The sequence below is a fragment of the Dromiciops gliroides genome, chromosome 4 (assembly GCF_019393635.1).
Source record: "Dromiciops gliroides isolate mDroGli1 chromosome 4, mDroGli1.pri, whole genome shotgun sequence".
Lineage (NCBI taxonomy): Eukaryota > Metazoa > Chordata > Mammalia > Microbiotheria > Microbiotheriidae > Dromiciops > Dromiciops gliroides.
The window spans coordinates 11,929,412-11,949,789 of NC_057864.1; the positions used below are offsets into that span (position 1 = coordinate 11,929,412).

The 20,378-nt window shown below is 44.9% G+C and overlaps 1 protein-coding gene across 4 annotated transcripts in view; it reads left to right on the top strand.

The window, feature by feature from the left end:
* Nucleotides 1-20,378, top strand: part of DNAI4 (dynein axonemal intermediate chain 4) — a 68,477-nt gene that overhangs the window by 7,226 nt on the left and 40,873 nt on the right. For all 4 annotated transcript variants that reach the window (XM_044003913.1, XM_044003911.1, XM_044003914.1 and 1 more), the window contains exons 2-3: nucleotides 14,481-14,667; nucleotides 18,299-18,486. In XM_044003913.1, coding sequence (XP_043859848.1) covers nucleotides 14,488-14,667; nucleotides 18,299-18,486 — 368 coding nt within the window. In that variant the 5' untranslated portion in view covers nucleotides 14,481-14,487. The remainder of the gene's footprint in view (nucleotides 1-14,480; nucleotides 14,668-18,298; nucleotides 18,487-20,378) is intronic.

Below are 20,378 nucleotides of genomic sequence, written 5' to 3' on the forward strand. Positions count from 1 at the left end.
CTTCTTTCATCTTCCCCTGCCATCCTCCTGCTCAGACACTTGTGGACATGCACCTGACACCTGGAGCTGAGGAGTGCTTAGTCTGTCTCTCTGCTTTGCCACAGTGTCTGTAACTTCCCTTTCTGGCCTCATCCTTCCTGCACACAGCTAGTAACATGGCATGGCGCCATTTGCTGCTCACAAAGCCTCTTGCTTGCTCTCTTCCCTCCCTGCTGCTTGTCTGCCTGCTGAACTTCTCTGCATCCTTAACGCTTTGCAGTCTAGCTCCCATCCTGCTGCCAGGATGCCTTCCTTGAAGACCAGATTCCTGCCACTGAAGTGCTCTAACCCTTGGAGCATTTCTTAGGGAACTGCTTGCATATGAATTACCTTTTTGTAATGAACACGTCTCTATCCCTCTATAGATTGTCAATACCTGGAAGGCACAGGGATTGTGTTTTCTCTTTTGAATCTTCCACAGTGCTTTAGGAGGAGCAGGTGGGCAAGAAACATTTTTTTTTTAATGAATCAAAATATGTTGTGATATTTCTGAACTGTGTTACCCATAGCCATGAATGGTGGGATAGTTGTTTGTTAGTATAGACTTGAATTCATTGGGAAATGGCAGACCAGCAGCTGTTCTCTGATTTGGGGGCTTAGAAAGATGTCTGGGGCACCAGCGTCCATCATCCGTCACCCAGGAACAATGTGATGATGGACCTGAATGGTGCTCAGAGCAGAACCTGTGGCCCCCTGTGCCCATGATGCACGACTTCGAGACCCTGAGAGACCAGAGCTCCTGGCCTGCTTCTTCTACTCCCCTGGCTGCTCGGCTCCCTCCCTCTCCCCTCAAAGTAGTCAGCCTTTGCTGGGTTGGTGGCTGGTTCGTGTGACCTGTGTGCTACCTTTCAGGCTAAAACCACTTCTCAATATGCTATGACAGACTTTGTGGAGAATATCAGTTTGCTGTGTCCAAGAGGTGAATTTAAAATTCTCTACTCAAAAGGAGTCTAGCAGTATGTGTCATGGAAGTTTGAGGAGCTATGGTGGGCATGGCTGTTGTCTCTGCCTGCCTTTCTCCTTCCTCAGAGATCACTGTGTGGAAGTGCCCTGGCAGAGACCCACCAGCTCTCCTACACACCCCCAGCCTACTGTCCCAGCAAGGCCTTCACTCTCCCCAGGGGGCCTAGTGCAGAAGGTGGTTCGGAGTGACACCAGCCCCCTGGAGCCCCCTTGCCTTTCACCTTTGGTCCATAATCAAAGAACAAAATCCAAAGAGAAGAGAAAGGTTGGCCTCTCTGTTTCTGTCTGCTGGACTGCCTCTCAGGTCCTGGTACGTTTCCATTCAATGCTCTAATGAAATGGCTACATTTGTGTCTCCTGCACAGAGCAGGAGCAATGGGAGAGAGATTCTGGTGTAAAATCTCTACCTGGAAGAAAAGGAAGCATTGTATGTGGGAGGAGTTTCTAGGTAAAGCTCAGCCATTTTTGCACTGAAATGACAAAACTCACGTTTATAAGAAGACTCTGTCAGAAAGCACTTTGCCCAGAAAGAACTCGGCCAATTCCTGTTGTCTGAAACAGGAAGCAAAATGGCCTTTCCCTTTCTCTGAGGCCAGGCCATTCTGTGCATCGTGATTTGCGGATTAGATGCCAGTATTCCCGGGGTGGGAGGAAAGCCCTCCCTTCTGGCCTCCCCTTTTCCTGCTCTTTGGCTTTCTCCAAGATGCAGCCTCAGTCCCGCCTCCACTCTGCCTCCTTCTGTAGGCCTTTGCCCCCCACATCCTGGGCTCGGATCTTCCCTCCCACCTTCCCTCCCTGTGTCCATAGTCCTTTAGGATGTGAGCTCCCTGAGGGCAGAGACTGTGTTTTGGCCCATCTTTGTACCCCCGGGGCCCAGGGCCAGCCCATTGTAAGCACTCAGTCAATGCCTGTTGGCTGTTCGCTGAAGTTCATGTGAAGATCTAAACGCTCGGTGCCTCCTTTTCTGTCCAGTCGAACCAAAGGCCTCCTCCCCTCTCTCCCTCCCGTCGCCCTTCCTCTCAGTTTGAGGGTGGATGAGAGCAGAGTGTGTGGAGTTTGCCTCGGCAGGTACGACTGTGCTGGGGCCTCCGAGGGGAGGCTGAGCTCAAAGAGGACATGTCCTTCATCACCGTCAGTGTGTGCAAACACGACCCAGGACGATGCTTTCTCCGGGGTCTCTCTAATGTCTAAGTGTGATTACAGACATGACCAACATCAGACACTTTAAATTTACTCATTTAAGAGAAATTGGACCAAACTGGATTTTGGTGTTAGGACAAGGTTGAAGAGAGTGGGCTGTGTCTTGCATCACAGCCAGGCACTGTGATGAGCATTTTCCACAAAGATTTAATCCTCATAATGACCCTGGGAAGTAGTTGCTATGGTTACTCCATTTTATCATGGAGGAAACTGAAGCAAACAGAGGTTAAGTAACTTGCATTAGGATGCACAGTTATTAAGTGTCTGAGGCTGGATTTGAATTCAGATCTTTTGGCTTCCAGGCCCAGCACTCCATCCACCATGCCACCTGACCTCAGAATCTGGAAAACCTGGGTTCTTTGTATCTTCCCTCATACCTTGCGCATTGACTCTGACATTAGCAGATATTCAGTAAATGTCTGTTGAATAAATGGAGAAATAAAGCCAGGCAACTCCAGACAGTTATTTACTGACATTTCTTCAAAAGCCAAAGAGGTCTACTTTGGAATTCTTCATTCATCCAATAACCTCGCCTCTGCCCCTGCCCCTGCCTTCCTCACTTCTCACTGAATATCTGAATGGCCTCCTTAGTGGTCTCACTGCCTCTCACAGCCCCTTCCCTGAATGGAAAGGATGGGAAACATGTGAGATGCCCTCCCTGTGTCATCTTGGACGGGTCACTTCCTCCCTCTGTGCCTCAGTTTCCTCATCTGTAAACTGAGGAGAACGGATTTGATTACCTGCCAAGGTGACTTGCAGCTCTAAACCTTAAGTCTTGCCTCCTGGCCCACAACTTTGACCGAGAGCAATTCACTGAACCCTTGGTTCTCCAGCGACTTTGTAGGACTTTTGCCAGCCTCTGTTAGTGGAGAGTGTTTACCTGCCAAGAGCCATTGTGCTAATGAAATCATCGGTTTGGACCAGCCATAAAAGTGGAGCCTCCTGCATCGGGCCCAAGTGAACCAGCTTCTTAGTGGACCTCACTTAGAATTCCTAATTCCTTTAGGGCTCAGCTCAGACGCTAACTTGTACACAAGAACGTTCCCAGCCCCTCCACTTCCCCCAGATAAGCTTTGCAGCTTCCTTGTCTACATTTTGTATTGATTGATCTGTCTCCCTGTTCCTCTCCCAGTGGAATGTGAACTTCTGGAGTGGAGGGACTCTCAGTGCCCAGCCGAGTGCCTCCTGTAGAATAATTTCTGCTGAATAAAATGCTTGAGGAATAAAGGGATCAACGAACTTCCTCTTTGACTGTTGGGATTTTCTGTCTCCATAGCTTCTTACTGGTCCCTAATGATTCCCTGCACCAGTCCATGTTCCATGTACCAAAGTAATTGTCTGAACCATGTACAATTTTATCCTCAGCATCCTTTAGGAGGTGCCTCAGCTCACTAGATCAAAGGCAGATCATAGCCTGGCATTCAGGGCTTTCTACAATGCTTATCCAAACCAGATGAACACCTCTGGGGCTCCAAGGGGGTTTTCACTGTGTCCCCTGCGATGATTCCTGATGAAGGGAAACAGTGGGCCCAGCCCAGCATCTTCAGGGCACCCCCAGCCCACCCATGGATGGAGGTGTTTATATTTATATCCAACTAATATCCTTAATGTATTCCCTTGTGCATCATCTTGATCCTGAACTGCCTTGCCTTGAAGTGCATTTGTCCCTCATACATTAAATGGACTTGCCCCATATCAGCCAAAGGATCGCTTGCCTCATTCTGGATACTGTAGCTCTTAGCATGGCCTACATTAACAGCTTCTTAAAACTGTCTGGTCACAATGTTGCCACAGTGAGCATGTAGTCTACTCACACACTCAGACCATTTTTATAGGAACTGGGATCCAGCCACGCTTCCCCTGTCCTGAATTTCAATGATTTCCACTTGAGCAGCTGGTTCTTTCTTAGGAATCAGAATCATGACCAGAATTGGATCAGGTTCCCCAATTTTTAAAGGATGAAATTTACCAAGTCGAAGCCAATCAAATCCAGTAAAATCAGCCAGCTTTTAATAATTGACTAAAATGTGCTCTGCACTGCCAGGACCTAGGAATACAAAGAAAAAATGAAAACTAGCCTGTGTCCTCAAGGAGCAGAGGTTCTAGGAGATACCAGGAGTGAACGGTTAAGCATATCAATGGCTATTTGAGGAAGGAGAGAACTTCTCACATCAAGGGTGGGAGTGGGGGGGCAAGGGTCAGCACAGCCTTCCCACACACATGAACTGAATGAACCTTGCAGAGCAGGAATGCTGAGAGGTAAGGAAGGAGGGCACTCCAGGCAGGAAATGCAAGGGATAGAGTTGCAGATTCAGTCAATAGCAAATAGGCCAAATTGCCAATTTTGTAAGTCTAGAAATAGGTAATCTGGAGCCAGATAGTGAAAGACTCTAAAGTGCCAAGCAGAGGGGTTTGTATTTTTCTCCTGGAGTCATTCAATAAGCATTTATTAAATGTTTACCATGTTCTGGGCACTGTGCCAAGAGATGGGGATACATAATCCCACAGTTCCTGTTTTCAAGGATGGTTCATTCTAATGGAAACAACCTGAAAAATTGGGACTCTAACCCACTGTTGGTAGAACTGTGAACTGATCCAACCATTTTGGAGAGCAATCTGGAATTAGGTCCAAAGAGTCCCACAGCTGTGTATACCCTTTGACCCAACAATGCTGCGATTAGGTCTGCTTCCCAGGGTGACTAGGGAAAAAGGAAAAGAGCTTATATGTTCTAAAATATTAGTAGCAGCTCTTTTTGTAGTGGCAAAGAATTGGAAATTGAAAAGATGCCTATCAATTGGGGAATGGCTGAAAAGGTTGTGATATACAATTGTGATGGAATATACTGTGCTCTAAGAAGTGATGAGCTGGTTGATTTTAGAAAAAGGTAGAAAGACTTGCAGGAAACAATGAAAAGTATAGTGAACAGAATCAAGAGAACATTGTATACAGTAACAGCAATATTGTTTAAAGAACAACTGTCAATGACTAAGTTATTTTGAGTATTATAAATACTAAAATCAGCCACAAAGGACCTGTGAAGGAAGATGCTATCCACCTCCAGAGAAAGAACTGATAAAGAGAAGTATATATAGTATAGGGTTACATACATACACACATATATGTACACGCGAATAGCTGTGACTGACGGCAGCCTTCTCGAGGGCAGGTTGGGGAGGAAGGGAGCAAAAGAAAAAGTGCACAGCAGAGAACAAAAGAAAACTCAGAAGAAAGCACAGAAGAGCAGTGTAGCTTTGAAAACAATGTGTACTATTTATTACATAATTTTTTTTTTAACAATAAATTCATGAAATGGAATTTCATGGTTTCATATTGTGATGGGTAAAACTAAATGAGTAGGGGCAGCTAGGTGGCGCAGTGGATAGAGCACCGGCCCTGGATTCAGGAGTACCTGAGTTCAAATCTGGCCTCAGACACTTAACACTTACTAGCTGTGTGACCCTGGGCAAGTCACTTAACCCCAATTGCCTTACTAAAAAAACAACAAAAACAAAAACAAAAAACTAAATGAGTGTGGTCACCTGTCCCCAATGTGGGGAAAGCTAACTAGGATAACAGTTTAACAGTTTAGGTATTAAATATTTATTAAAATATATTAGCGGTTAACAAAGAGAGAACAAGTGTCTCTGAAAGAATAGGAAAACCTAACTACCCTCCAGGAGTGATCAGAGCTCCACGTCTCACGAGGTTCCAACCACCAACTGACAAAATGAACATCCTTCCACACTGCTTCAAGCTGATTGGTTGATGTGAGGTAACTTCGGGACACTGAACCTTAGAAAGGTCAACCCATGCTCTCTCAGTAGGGCACCCCTGGTAATAATCTCACAATATGGAATCCTTTTTGTGTTGTGCTATATATATGGAAATGTTTTTGTCTATATTTAAGTTCAAAATGAATAAAAAAATTTAAAAAGAAAGAACATGTAAATATATAGAGAATATATAAAGGTGGAGATGGGGAGCCATCATGAGTTCATGAGCAGAGGAATCTCAAATTTATCATTTATTATTTTCTGCTCTATTTTAAGCCTTCCCCCCCTCACCATTACAGAATCATTCTTCTGTGTCACATTTGTGATCTGTTCAACTCCTTCTCCAAACCCCCTTTGGTCCAGATGGTTTAATGGTATAACCCCACAATGGATCATTTCATTTCCCTCTCAGTTAAGTCTCACATAAGAGTTCTTCACCATGTTTCTCTCTTGGGTTCCCCCTTCCCCCCCAAGACAAGCTCTTTTTTTGTCTTTAAGTATTTGGTTTTTTAAAATATTTTTTCCCAATTACATGTAAAGATTATTTTTGACATTTAAAAAAATTTGAGTTCCAAATTTTCTCCCTCCCTCCTCTGTGAGACAGTAAGCAATTTGATATAGGTTATACATGTGCAGTCTTGCAAAACATTTCCATATTAGTCATATTGTGAAAGAAGACAGACCAAAAGAAAAAAAATGAAAAAATAAAGAAAGTGGGAAAAAGTATGCTTCAATTTACATTCAGACTCCATCAGTTCTTTCTCTGGAGGCGGTTAGCAGTTTTCATCATGAGTCCTTTTGAATTGTCTTGGATCATTGAATTGCTGAGAATAGCTGTCATTCACAGTTCTTCATCACACAATATTGCTGTTCCTTTGTACAATGTTCTCCTGGTTCTGCTCACTTCACTTTGCATCAGTTCATGGAAGTCTTTGCAAGTTTTTCTGAAACCCTCCTGCTCGTCATTTCTTTTTTTTCTTTTTTTTGCGGGGCAATGGGGCTTAAGTGACTTGCCCAGGGTCACACAGCTAGTAAGTGTCAAGTGTCTGAGGCCGGATTTGAACTCAGGTACTCCTGAATCCAGGGCCGGTGCTTTATCCACTGCGCCACCTAGCTGCCTCACTCGTCATTTCTTATAGCACAATAATATTCCATTACAATCGTACACCACAATTTGTTCAGCCATTCCCTAATTGATGGATGTCCCCTCAATGTCCAGTTTTTGCCACCGCGCGCACGTGCGCGCACACACACACACACACACACACACAGCAGCTATTGATGTTTTTGTCCAAGTAGGTCCTCCCCCTGCCTTTAATAAAAAAAATCTCTCTGGAGGGCAGCTAGGTGGCGCAATGGATAAAGCACTGGCTCTGGATTCAGGAGGACCTGAGTTCAAATTCGGCCTCAGACACTTGACACAACTAGCTCTGTGACCCTGGGCAAGTCACTTAACCCTCATCGCCCTGCAAAAAACAAACAAACAAAAAATCTCTTTGGCATAGACCTTGTAGTGATATTGAAAAATGGATCTTCTTAATGTATAATGTTATTCCACTGCCCCTTTTATCTCTTCTGTTCATTTGAATTAATCAGAGCTTTCCAGAGCTAAATTCCAGTTAGTTCACCTTATTTCTCATTCATACTTTGCATTTATGTATAGTTATAATCAGTGACTTAGAACCAAAGGCTCAGGGTTTATGTGGACTGGATTCAATCTTGAAAGCTTTTTAGAAAGCCTTCAGCCACTGCCATCTCTGTCCCTTTGTTCCAAGGAAAGACCTTGTTGAAAAGGAAGCAGGGGGCAGCTAGATGGCGCAGTGGATAAAAGCACTGGCCCTGGATTCAGGAGGACCTGAGTTCAAATCTGGCCTCAGACACCTAACACTTACTAGCTGTGTGACCCTGGGCAAGTCACTTAACCCCAATTGCCTCACCAAAAAAAAAAGAAAAGAAAAGAAAAGAAAAGAAAAGGAAGCAACCCCTCAATGGAACCATGTTCCAACCTAGAGCCCTTCTCTTTGAGTTTCTCCACTCTAATTCTCATTCTGGGTCTTACCTAGTTCTCCTTTAAAGGCCAAGGACATACACACAAACACATATACACACATGGTTATATCCATGTGTAAGTATATTTACATATACATACATGCACACACATACATACATACATATGTCTAGGGTGAATAAACTGGGTTGGGACCAGTCGGTTGTCTCCAGTGATATTGATGTGCCAGTAATAATAACAACAATAATAACAAATCACACTCATTCGTTTAATGCTTCAAGCTTCACAGTTTTCCCGTTTCTCCAATGATGAGACTAAGTGAGATTCCCTCACCCTCCGTTATGGCTGTCCCTGGCAGTTAGACAGTTGCTGCTCATCTGAGTTTCCGTCCCACATATCCTTCCTCTTCCTGAACACACAGATATCACATAATGTCATGATCCCGAGGCACTAAGTAAGGTACTCAGAGGAAGAAGAATTTAAACATCAAGGAGACGCCACTGGTTCCAGAAGTCTTCCTAAGAGGAATTTTGCTCTTTACACAAAGAGATATCATCATTTCCAGTACAGGCCCAGCCCTCTTTGGGGGCCCTCCACCTCTGCCCAGGAGCCCATGATTTCTGTATTCTTCATCATTGTCCCCTTCTAATGATTTATCTCATCTACCCTGTCCCGACATCACTGCCCAATGACTCACCATGACCACAAAGGATTTAGAGCAAGGGATTGTCTCCTTGAGGACAGTGTTTCTGAGGCAGCAGAAGAGACATGGGATTTTGGTTCAGGAGAGGTCTATGTATCTTGACACCAAAATTTAATGTGTCTTCATGGGCAAGTCCCTGAGCCTCAGTTTCCCCATCTGTAAAATGGGAATAGTGATCATCAGACTATTTCATAGGGTTGTTTTGAGGAAAATGTCTGCTGAGGAAGGACTGCTAGGCTAGTTGTCTTCCATCTGCACAGGGAATTTACAGATTCCTGCTGCTGCCTCATAGCTGGTCTTCTCAGGTTGGTGGGGAGGAGGGGTTTGTAGTGGTGCAAGTGCCCTGAGCCTTCTATCTCCTGCTGGGTCCATTGTGTTTCCCTGAGGAAAGCCTGCCGGGGGCGGGGCTCTGCCCCCAAACATGCACTCCCACAAGGCTTCCTCCTCTTCGTGCCAGCTCAATGCCAATCTCCCAACTGGGATGTAGAAAACCTCCAGTGCAAAGAAGAGCAACCCCCCCCTCCCATCTCTTGCTGCTCCTGTCCTTTGAGGGTAGAGGACATTCTCACATCTGGTCATACCCTCCACATCCCAGGGACTCTGAACTCCTGTAGAGCATCAGCCAATCTCCACCCATACCCCTATCACCCAGCTCCTTATTTCCATCCCCTTCAACCCTCCCACCCAAAGTTTCATCTTAACTCCATCCAGCCCTACCTCAGTGCCCCTTGGAAGACCTATTCCATAGGCAATAAACTTCTCTTCATCTTAAGTCTATTTACATAACATCTTTCCCTCTACCAGCTCTTACTGGAACCTAGCTTTCCTGATGACACTGCCGCCCTTCACTCAGTCTCCTCTGCTCATTGGTTGAGGCAGGGGAGGCGGAATTCTTCTTGCTCCCCATTGCTACTTCCAGATTCTCCCCTTTCATTACTCAGTAACTTCCTTTGAGCTTCACATTAGTCCTATCTTCCACCCAATCAGAATGCTGGTAGTTGCTGTCTACAGAACCGTAGGTCATTCTCCTTCCTTCCTCAATGAGTTGTCATACTGTCCTTCTCTCCTTCCCAATTCCTGCCTTCAAACGAGAGGACATCAGCATATATATTGATTCTCCCTCAAATACCCTAACCACTCAAGTTTCTCAACCTATTTACCGCCCATGAACTACTCCACCCTACCACACAAAGATGGTCATACACTTGATCTTGCTACCATCCACAAATGTACCTTCTCCATGTTAAAAAATTCTGATATCCTCTTACCTGACCATAATCTATTGGTTTTTTTACCTTTCCCCATCCCGTCTTCCCATTCATAATCCTGCTCTTGACCTGCACCATGACCTTGAGTCCTTTGACTCTTCAATTATCTCCCAGGTCATCTTCCCTTCACTAGCCACTCTCTCTTCTTCTCTCCATCTTGACCTCTTGGTGAACCAATTCAATTCTATGCTTTTGAATTCCTAGCCCCCTTATTGTATCAACAGTTATGCCCAGCCAGCTCTCAGCCTTAGATCACTCTCACCTTCACAGCTTTTGAATGAAGGTGGAGAAAATGACAGATTTATGTTACATAATCTCATTGGGGCCCTCACTGAGGAAATCCTGTTGTACCTTCCCTATCAACCCACTCTCCCAAGTGCCTCCTCTTTTTTTTTTTTTTTTTTTTTTTGCAGGGCAATGAGGGTTAAGGGACTTGTCCAGGGTCACATAACTAGTTAAGTGTCAAGTGTCTGAGGCTGGATTTGAACTAGGGTACTCCTGAATCCAAGGCCAGTGCTTTATCCACCATGCCACCTAGCTGCGCCCCCCCCAGTACCTCTTCTAAACCTCAAGCTTCCCATGGCTCCTCTTCCCCCACCCTCTCAGCTGAGAACTTTGCCTTATATTTTACAGAAGAAATTGAGGCCATTTGCTGTGAATTCCCTATTCTCTCTTCTTCCTTATCTTCCATTACTTCTTCACCACTGTCTTACATGTAGAGATGGTCTTATTCCTTACTTACCAAGGCTAACCTCACTTTTAACTGATCAAATGATTCTATTCTATCCTGTCTCCTCCAATAGATTGCCCCCTTTGTCATCCTGACTCTCACTTATTTTTCAATCTCTCCTTGTTTACCATCTCATGTCCTACTGCTTCAAACATGCCCATGCCTCCCCTGTCCTGAAAAAAAAGCCCTCACTTCATCCTTCCTTCCCTGCTAACTATCGTCTTATTTCTCTTCTGCTCTTTGTAGCTAAACTCCTCCAAAAGGCCTCCTGCCACTGGTGCCTCCACTTTCCTCTCTTCTTTTTTAAAATAATATTTTATTTCCCCAATTACATATAAAAACAATTTTAAACATTTGGGTTTTTTTTAAGTTCCAAATTCGATCACTCCTTTCCCTCCCCTTCCCCTTCCCTGAGATGGTGAGCAAGCTGATATATAGGTTATACATGTGCAGTGATGGAAAACATTTCTATATTGTTTTTTTTTTGTTTTTTTTTTTTTTGCTCAGGGCAATGGGGGTTAAGTGACTTGCCCAGAGTCACACAGCTAGTAAGTGTTAAGTGTCTGAGGCCGGATTTGAACTTGGGTATTCCTGAATTCAGGGCCGGTGCTTTATCCACTGCGCCACCTAGCTGCCCCCCTGTATTAGTCATTTTGTGCAAGAAGACTTGAACAACAAAAAAAAAGAGTGAAAAATAGTATGATTCAGTCAGTATTCAGGAAGCAGCAGTTCTTTCTCAGGAGACAGCATTTTTCATCATGAGTTCTCTGATGAGAAAAAGCCAAGTCATTCACCTTTGTTCATCATACAATGTTGCTATTACTGTATACAATATTCTTCTGGTTCTATTCACTTCACTTTGTTATCTGTTCATACAAATCTTTCTAGGTTTTCCTGAAATCATCCTGTTTGTCATTTCTTATAGCACACTAATATTCCATTACAATCATATACCACAACTTGTTCAGCCATTCCCCAATTGATTGGCTTCCCCTCAATTTCTAATTCTTAGCTACCACAAAAAGAGCTGCTATCAATATTTTTGTACAAATGGCCCCTTTTTCTTTTCTTTGATCTCTTTGGGATACAGACCTAGAAGTGGTATTGTTGGATCCAAGGATATACACAGTTTTATAGCCCTTTGGACATAGTTCCAAATTGCTCTCCAGAATGGTTGGATCAGTTTACCACTCCACCAACAGTTAATTAGTGTTTGTTTCCCCACATCTTCTCCAATATTTAACATTTTCTTTTTTTGTCATATTAGCCATTTTGATAAATGTGAGGTGGTACCTCAGAGTTGTTTTAATTTGCGTTTCTCTAATCAATACCTCTCACTCTCTTCTTAACCTCTTACAGTCTGGGTTCTGACCTTATCATTGCATCAAAACTGTTCTCCCCAAAGTTACTAAGGCTCTTTTAGTTGCCAAACCCAAAGACTTTTTCTCAGTCTTCATCCTCCTTGATCTCTGCAGCCTTTGGCACTTTTGATCAGTCTTCTTTGATACTCTCTTCTCTTTAGGTTTTTAGGGTAACACTCTCCTTGTTCTCCTCCTCCCTCTCCTCCCTTCTCTGTTTCTTTTGCTGGATCCTCCTCCAGATCATGGGGTCACCATAAGTGCCCCTCAGGATTCTATCTTGGGCCCTCTTCTCTTCTCGTTCTGTAGTACTTCACTTGGTGATCCAATCAGCTCCCATGGATTTAATTACCATCTCTATGCAAGTGACTTTATTTTTTATTTTTTAGTGAGGCAATTGGGGTTAAGTGACTTGCCCAGGGTCACACAGCTAGTAAGTATTAAGTGTCTGAGGCCGGATTTGAACTCAGGTCCTCCTGACTCCAGGGCCTGTGCTCTATCCACTGCAGCGCCCCCTAGCTGCCCCCTAAGTGACTTTCAAATCTACCTTTCCGGTCCTAGTCTTTCTGTTGACTTTGTCTTTTATCTCCACCTGCCCTTCAGACATCTCAAATTGGATGTCTGGTAGATATCTTAATTTAATATGTCCCAAACTGAGCTCAGCATCTTTTCCCCAGACCCTTCTGCCTCTTCCCTTCCCTGTTACCATAGAGGGTAACAGGGTCCTCCCAGGCCCTCAGACTCACCACCTAGGAGTCGTCCTGGACTCCTCACTATCTCTTGCCTCCCCCCATATCTAGCTGAGGCCTGTTGATTCCATCTTCACAACATCTCTCAAATAATCCCCCCTCTGTACTCTAACACTGCCCCTGCCCTGGCGTAGACCCTTATCCTCTCACACCTGGACTATTGGAATAACCTGACCTGCTGATGGGTCTGCCTGCCTCAAGTATCTCCCCTTTCAAATCCATTCTTTATCCAGCAATCAAAGTGATTTTCCTACAACACAGTTCTGATCATGTTATGCCCCTGCTCAATAAACTCCAGTGGCTCCCATTGCCCCCTGGGGTGAATAGAAAATGCTCCTTTGGCTCCTCACCCACTAAGGCTGGTGACCTCTGAACAAACTGTCACGATGCTATAGGAGCAGCAGTAGGCAGCAGAGAGCCAGTCAGCCAGCGGTCATTACAATCAAAACAAACAAACTTGATGTTTATCTTTGCACTTCAAAGTTTCTTTGCCCAGAGAAGTTGGGTATGTGGTTCTAGATGGCCTCTGAGGTCCTCTTCCTGATCTCCCCAAAGAAATACAACCTCCTAAGAATGGCGGTCGCCCTTCTAGAATGTAAGCTCCCTGAAGGCAGGAACTGTCCTTTTCCTTATCTTTATATGCCAGTGCTTTAGTGTGGGGCATCTTGTGTAGCAGCGGCTTGATGGCTACTGAATTCTTTTGGAAAAGAGAAGTTTGACCCGTAGGTGCTTCGGCATCATACAGCTGCTCTATCTGGCCTCAGGGTCCAGGTTAAAGCCAAGACCTGGGTTTGGGAATGGACCTGATGCTACTCAGGAAGCCAGTACAAACAAAAGCTGACTGATTAGAATGGGCCTTAGGCAGCGGGGCAAAAAAAGGCATAGACCCATAGGATATGGCAATAGAGACAGACTCCTTTGTCCCCAGGGATCCCAGAGACTAAGACGTTGTGCTGGCGAAGGTACCTGCTCAAAGCTGGGATTCAGGGAGGGAAGTTTTATGCCTTGGAGGAAAGGTAATGGGTGCCACACATGGAAGCTGACTCAGATGTGGTAGAAAAGTTCTTGGGGTCACTTGTCAGTGCCAAGTGCAGGGAAGGGGAGGAGGTTCTTCCTCAGGAGCAAAAATGGGAAGAGGGTTGGAGTTGGCTATCTGAGGCAGCAGGGGGCGGGGAATGGCTCCGGTCTCCTTCGGAGCTTGATCCAATCAGAAACTTTGAGAATTAACTTCTTGACAGAGGGTTACCATTGGCCACAGTGATGGAAAAGTCCTGTCCCTCTGTCCGTGCTCTTGATGGGTGTTGGGACCTCTCAGCCTAATGGTCTCCACGTTGGAATCCTATCATAATAACATCAAACAATAGAAAAATCGCAATTATTGTCATGGCTTGGATGGGATTTTGGATTGTTTTCAGTGTTTCTTCTTTTTTAAAATCGCATTTGTATGTATATCCCTGATCGTTATTTACACGGTAATAATCGTATATCGTATATTATTCAACTCTTGTTCTGTGCTGAGGATACAAAGAAAAAGCAAAAGTCCCTGCCCTCCAAGAGCTTCCTTTGAATGTAATAAAAAATGAAAAAGCCTTGAGTATTTCCCAGCCCCACACGCTCTGTTCTACAACAGGCTCAATTAGCCTTCTTCTTTGGATCCCCCAGAGTGTCTTTTTCTTTTTCTTCTGCAGAAGCAGCATGTCCCAGTCAAGGAGGATGTCCACCACCAGGAGGGTCAGCCTCTCTGTAAGCAAAGTGAGCATAACCCGCAGTAAAACCAGCTTGAACCTGAGCAAAACTCTCTTGTCGAGAACCACTAGCGGACCCACCGAGGGGAAAGAGAAAATGCCCTTGCACCGCCCGAAGCAACAAATCCAGGTGTGTACTTGGCTTCGAAGCTTGCTTTTGCTTTAAAGAAACTTTTAAAACTAAATGTTAAAGTGAAACATTTGCTGCCCTGGTGGGCAAATCAGCTGCAATCATGGTGTATTGGTGAGGTCTCCCGATGCCCTTGTAGGACATCGCCCTCTGTGTGCACGTTGCACAGAAGGAAGTAGGATGTTGCTACATGTAGCAAATGTTTGACGGAAAGCTAATGTGAAGCTTTAATGCATGCTGTAGTGTAGTCAGGGATTTGGAAGGCTTTGCGGGTGAGAAGGGCTTTCTTGACATCCTGGTCATTTTTGCCTCTAAAATTTGATCCAGGGCGGTCTGAGCAGACACCTTTTCTCCCAGGGCATTTGCAGGCAGGCATTCAGCCTTTAATTGAGTTTAGAGCTATCCCTCAAGCTTGGCATCATTTCCCCCTGGAGTAGCCTTCGAATAACCCCAATATTTGCAGGCCTCACTGAAGACTCGAGTTGTCGGGCTTCCAAGAGGGTGCATCCCTGGAGCTGCCTGCTCCTCTTCACGCTTTTTCCCTCGGAGGGTCAGCTCTTCAGCCGCAGGGCCTTTCCAGAAGCCTGGTCCAGCGTGGGTGGTCTATGGCCCTCAGGACAGCCCGTGTGCAGAGTAAACAGGCATCACTGGCTGGTTGAGAACCCTTTGTGTCCTCTTCTGTCCCTTGCTTTGTGTTTCGACCTTGACCTTTGGTCTCCCATAATGATTCCTGTGTTTCCCTCATGGTAATATAACATTGCCCCAGTTCTCCTTGCTGCCTCGATGGATGTCCATTACAGGAGGCTGACTTGGACCTTGAACAGGACCTGTGAATCCCAACAGCTTAGCAATGGTTGCTTCTCTACTCTCCCTGTCCCCTTCAGACACACACACACACACACACACACACACACACACACTGTCCCTCTCCTCCCAATTCCCCATTATAGACACGTCTGAGGAGACAAGGGCAACAAAACCCAAAGAACCACGTAGATCCAAGCTGTTATTTTCCTTGTCCTGGCCTTGGCTCTTGCCCCATCTATCTCAATTCTTGGTTTGTCCTCCATTTAGCTTGTTTTGTTTTGTTGTTGTTTTATTTTTTCTGAGCAATGAGGGTTAAGTGACTTGTCCAGGATCACACAGCTAGTGTCAGACGTGTCTGAGGCCAGATTTGAACTCAGATCCTCATGAATCCAGGGCCAGTGCTTTATCTACTCCATCATTAGCTACCCCCTAACCCTGTCTCTTTACAGAGTCCCCCCATCACTCCCGGTCCTGGCCCTGGGCCACCCCAAGCAAGTACAATCCATAGTCCACAGCAAGGTAGGTCCCACCTTCATTCCCCTTGAGTCTTCTCCAGATTAAACATCTCATGTTCCTTCAGACAGGAAGCTCATGCGGCCTAGAATCCAAGCCCTCCCCTGCTGTTTGCCCTCCAGACACTTTCCTATTCGAAGCTGCCTTTGCTCGCCTGCAGCACCCAGAACTGAGCCCACGATTCCGAATGTGGCCCAGGCAAGACAGGAGGCCTCTGGTCCTCTTACATCTTTATTCCTGGGATTCCTTCCTCCTCCTGTAACCCTAATGACACCCCCTCTCGGGGCTCTCTGTCTCCCACTTTTGACTCCCATTGAGCTCGGAATCCGCTACAATCCTCTGCCCTTCTGTAGACAAACTGCCAGCCAATGGTGCCTCCTCTGTGTTTTACCCTGTGTAAATTTAAGACTTCCCATTTATTCCTATGAAATGTCATCTAAGTGTATTCCCCACACTGTTTTAGGCTGGAAGGGCTGTCTGGTACCCTTATCTGTTGGTGTGTTCTCTTTCCATAGCCAGCATAGGCAAGTTCGACAAGCCTGCCCCGGAGGCCTTTTCCCAAGTTACATAGCACCAGCCCAAGCATGGGTGGAGCCTTGGGGCCCTCCACCAGAGACTTTCTGCCAGGGCCGCATGATCTTTGGTTATGTCCAGCCAGCCAGTTTGGTCGTTTAGCTCATCACTCCATCTTCTCCACAAGAATAGTATGAGATGCTGTGTCGGACACTTCTCTGGGATCTAAGCTTTCCCTAGACCCACCGGCTTAGTGTCCTGTCAGTAAGCGCAGTGCCCTGCCCCATGTCTCTCTCTTTTCCAATTTAGCCTCCACACGGCTCCCGGACTGACTTTCCTAAAGCACAGGTCTGTCCATGTCAGCTTTCTGACCCGATTTCCTCCCCTTCCTGGTATTTAAAGCCCTTCTTCACCCTCTGCTTCCAGCCTGCTCACACATTACTTCCCATAGACCCTCTATGCAAAGCTAACTTGAAGGACAGGCAGAAATATCCATCCCTTTTTTTTTGGAGTGGCAAAGAATGGGATCTCAGGGGGTGCCCATCAATTGGGGAATGAACAAAAAAGGAGTGTGTGAAATATTATTGTGCTGAATTCTTTGTCAGCATAATGACCCACCAGGATTCTGGAGGACTCGCGATGAAATGCACTGCACATCTCCTGATAGAGACGTGAAGGGTTCAGAATGCAGAATGACACAGATATCTTTAGGACGTGATCAGTGTGGACATTTGCTTTGATCGACTCTACCAGTTGTATTTATTTTGCTTGTGTTCTCAGTTGTGTCAGGGGGTAGCATGGAGAGGGGTGGGTGGGGGTCTTGGCTGGTTTAAACAAAGAGAAAACTTGGGGACTCTGGTGAACACAGTGAGTAACTGTAATTTCTGAGGACTCATGATGAAACCTGCAAGTGGAGACTTAGACATAGTTAAAAAGAAATTTTGTTTTGCTTGGTATAGGTGTATAGGTATATGTGTATATATGCATGTTTCTAACGTATGTATGTGTTTGTAACACGTTCTTGCTTTCTCAATGGGGGCAGAGGAAAGGGAGTGGGAGGGAGAGATGGCTGATTTTTTTAAATAAAATTTAACTTTAAAAAAAGGGAAGGAATCTTCACTAAAGTCCTGCCTTGGTGTGGATGGCACTAGACTCTTGAAGTCTTTGCTAACATAGTATAGGTTCTGAAAAATACCAATAGCCCAGGTCAAAAAGACTTCAAGTTTGCATCTGATGATGGACTTCTGGTACTCAGTTGAGGCCAAGCCTAGCCAAGTTCAGAGACTTTCCTCTGAGTGGAATGTAAAAGATGAATTTGTCAGACGCAGAAACTCTTGGATCATCTGAGGGAAACCATAGACCACCGAAGTGATCAATCCTTAAAGCACCGATTATGAATTATGTGATTAAAGTCAAGTGTTAATATTCATCATATTAGAGTGATTCTAGGCTATGTCAAAGAGTTTTTGTTAAATAACTATTCTTACTTAGGGGAAATTTTGTTAGGAGAACTTAATTTGGGGGGAGGGGGAGGCAATGAGGGTAAGTGACTTGGCCAGGGTCACACAGCTAGTGTCAAGTGTCTGATGCCAAATTTGAACTCAAGCCCTCCTGAATCCAGAGCCAGTGCTTTATCTACTGTGCCACCTAGCTGCCCCCAAGAGAACTTCACTTTTTTATCTGAAAAAACCCCCATATAATTCAATTTTCCATCTTTATCATCTTTAATCATGCTCTATCATCCAAATGTTTTCTGTTCGTGTTTTACATGTGCCTAATTGATTATTGTTATTTATAGGTATTTGATGCTTTGGGGAACGATGTCACTCCTAGACCCCTTTTCCATCCAGATCCACATTTTCCTGGATCCAAAAAGCCCAGTAAGCTGCTTGTGTCTCAGGACGTCTCTCTTGGATCAGACTTTACAGGCTCATACACCATGTTTCAGAATACTGTGAACCCTAGTTTTGTGGGCCAGTTTACAAGGTAAAATATGGTGTGCTGCATTTCCTTTTATGATGTATAATTTGAAGTTCTTTTTATGTCATAGAGAACTTATATATATATGCATATATATATATATATATATATATACATACACATTTATTTATTTTGTTTTTTCAGGTTTTTTTGTTGGTTTTTTTTGCGAGGCACTGAGGGTTAAGTAACTTACCCAGGGTCACACAGCTAGTAAGTGTCAAGTGTCTGAGGCCGGTTTTGAACTCAGGTCCTCCTGACTCCAGGGCCAGTGCTTTATCCACTGTATCACCTAGCTTCCCTCTCTATATACGCTTACAAATGCTAACTTAAGTGCCGTGGATAGAGCACTGGCCCTGGAGTCAGGAGGACCTGAGTTCAAATCTGGCCTCAGACACTTGTCACTTACTAGCTGTGTGACCCTGGGCAAGTCACTTAACTCCAATTGCCTCACAAAAAAACAAAACAAAACAAAATGATAACTTAAAACATTTACATGTGTATGTGTATAGAGAGTGATTGGGTCGACTGATTATGGAATTCATTTCTGCCTCTTGGACAGAATAAGTATTTAAATGCTATCAATTATTGATAGTTTGATGCCTTTAAGTTTTTGTGTATATTCCCACTTAAGGTCTGTCCAAAGGTAATGTGAGAAATAATTATTAATAATCGATGTCTTGGGGGACCCAGTGATTTCCCCTTCTTTCTTAGTCCTTTCTCTTCCCTGGTTCCAAGGTCTAGTTTGTTCATCTTACAGAGAATCTTGGGTGGAGGCAGATCCTTTTGTCTAGATAGCTGAAGGACTGATCAGATTAAACCACAAGTAGGTGGAAAATTATTTTGGGTGAGGGGTCCACATTCTTTTTTCTGGTGTTAAGAGTTGAGTGACCTGAGTCAAGTATGGCTGGACTTCATTTTAATACAGCCCCCCTCCAAGCATGTCGGCCAGTTAGATTTGATTGCTATGTGATAGATCCCTACAGTTGGAAGGGTATATGAACTGATACCCCATTGCCATTAAGGGTCTTTGGTCTGAGAGACCCGCTGGCCTAGTAATAAAATTTTTAAATTCCTCAGAAGGTATGCCTCTCTTATTTTTAGTCGTCACAGTAATGAGGCATACACAAAAATGAGTTCATTTAGATTCTGGGTTACATCGTACCTAAATAAAGACCATTACATTGTTTTTTGGTTATGTGTATTATGAGCAAACTTCTCAGGAAAAATATTTATGAAACACTAACCTTTCCTATTCTACTCTTTGAATATTACGCATCTCATGACTCCTCTCAGTCCCTTCTCTACTTTCCCTCATTATGCTTGTGTAAAACAGTGGGGGGAGGGGCGGGGAGAGGGTAGTAGTAGTAGTGGTGGTGGTGGTGGTAGTAGTGGTAGTAGTAGTAGTGGTGGTGGTGGTGGTGGTGGTAGTAGTGGTAGTAGTAGTAGCGGTGGTGGTAGTAGTAGTAGTGGTAATAGTAGTAGTGGTGGTGGTGGTAGTAGTAGTAGTGGTGGTGGTAGTAGTGGTAGTAGTAGCAGTGGTAGTAGTAGTAGTAGTAGCAGTGGTAGTAGTAGTAGTAGTAGTAGGCCTCCACCAGTCGCGGACGTCCATGGATCAGTGCCTTGAAGAGCCACAGGCCACAGTGTGGCTTTGCAGTCCAATATGGGAGCCGCAGCTCCTGAGTGACTTATAACCGGTAACTGCCACATCCCGCGTTGTATCTACCCCATGAGGAGTAGCTGGAGTGTCCTCTCCAGGGCGCTGGCCTGGGCGGATCAATATGGAAAACAAGCTGTTGCCCATGCAGGAGGTTTTCCCTCTCTGAGACATTGGTGGACCCAAAGGAGAGGCAGAGCCAATACGGTTTGGCACCAGTGCCGCCGCAGGAGTTGCCAGAGGG